The sequence below is a fragment of the Lathyrus oleraceus genome, chromosome 7 (genome assembly GCF_024323335.1).
Source record: "Lathyrus oleraceus cultivar Zhongwan6 chromosome 7, CAAS_Psat_ZW6_1.0, whole genome shotgun sequence".
Taxonomy (NCBI): domain Eukaryota; kingdom Viridiplantae; phylum Streptophyta; class Magnoliopsida; order Fabales; family Fabaceae; genus Lathyrus; species Lathyrus oleraceus.
The window spans coordinates 540,501,078-540,502,264 of record NC_066585.1 but is presented as its reverse complement, the minus strand read 5'-3'; the positions used below and the strand labels follow the sequence as shown (position 1 = coordinate 540,502,264).

Genomic DNA, 1,187 nt, shown 5'->3' with positions numbered 1-1,187 from the left:
CATAATATATGAGCTACATACACTTAAGTGGGCTTTTTAGCTTGTAGCTCACACAAGTGGTTCTATAAATAGAACCCTTGTGCTTAAGCATTTGAGCAGTTGTAATTTCGTTTCTCTCTCTTTCTCTCTCACTCAAAGCTTTTATTCGTAGCAGCTAGCACTGAGATTGAAGGAATCTGTTCGTGTGGACTGAGTAGAGGCATTGTCACCATTCAACGTTCATGATCGCTCCGTAGATCTTCATCAAAGGTTTCAATCGCCACAAGAGGTAACGATTCTATCACTGATCATGCACATTCGTAAGGATCACTAAAGGAGAATTTTTTAAAATTCCGATGCGTTTTGGATTGCTATTCTCCTTCAGTTAATACATTATTTGGAGTAGCTTCACTAGATGGAATGATAATCAACTTCTCTTCACATCTAATAAACACTGAATTGGCGAAAAGCCAGTCCATCCCCAAAACCACATCAACCTTCTTAAGTGGTAAACAAATAAGAACAATCTGGAAAATTCTACCATTCACCGAGAGCGAACAATTCTCACAAATTAACGGTGTCTCAACCACATTATCCATGGCGGTAGTAACCACCATAGGAGGAGACAAGGGAATTAATTGCCAGCCAAGACGCTTCATACACTGAATTGATACAAAATAGTGTGTTGCCCCACAATCAAACAATATAAAACAAGGATGATCATTGATGAGACACGTACCAGCAATCAAGGCATTGTTGCTCTTAGCCTTACTTGCATCCAATGTATAAACCCGACCAATGCTCCTCCCTTGCATATGATTCCTATTCTGAGGGCAATCCCTAGACATGTGTCCCTCCCTCTGACAAGTATAACATTTAATTCCACTTCCGACACATCTTCCAAAATGAGACCTCTTACATACTTGACATTGAGGAGGATGGTTAGGTCTTGCATGTTGCACTTGTTTTCCCTTGAAAGCTTGAGGTCTAGGCCTAAATTGGTTACCTGGCCTCCCTTGGTCCTTCTGTCCACTCGTATACTGATCCCTTTATTCTTGAACTTTCTTCAAACTGTTCTCAGCCACATATCATTGCCTTAGTAATTTAGCATAAGTAGTGATTTCTCTTTGAGAAACACTATGAGAAATTTCACCTCTTAAACCAAAAAGGAATTGGTCGATCTTCCACTTCTCATCTGATGCGTACTC

At 40.1% G+C, this 1,187-nt stretch overlaps 1 protein-coding gene across 1 annotated transcript; it reads right to left on the bottom strand.

The window, feature by feature from the left end:
• Positions 1–350: 350 nt before the first annotated feature.
• Positions 351–827, bottom strand: LOC127104878 (uncharacterized). The gene has a single exon (XM_051042022.1). The coding sequence runs from the start codon at positions 825–827 to the stop codon at positions 351–353; it is 477 nt and encodes a 158-aa protein (XP_050897979.1).
• Positions 828–1,187: the final 360 nt, after the last annotated feature.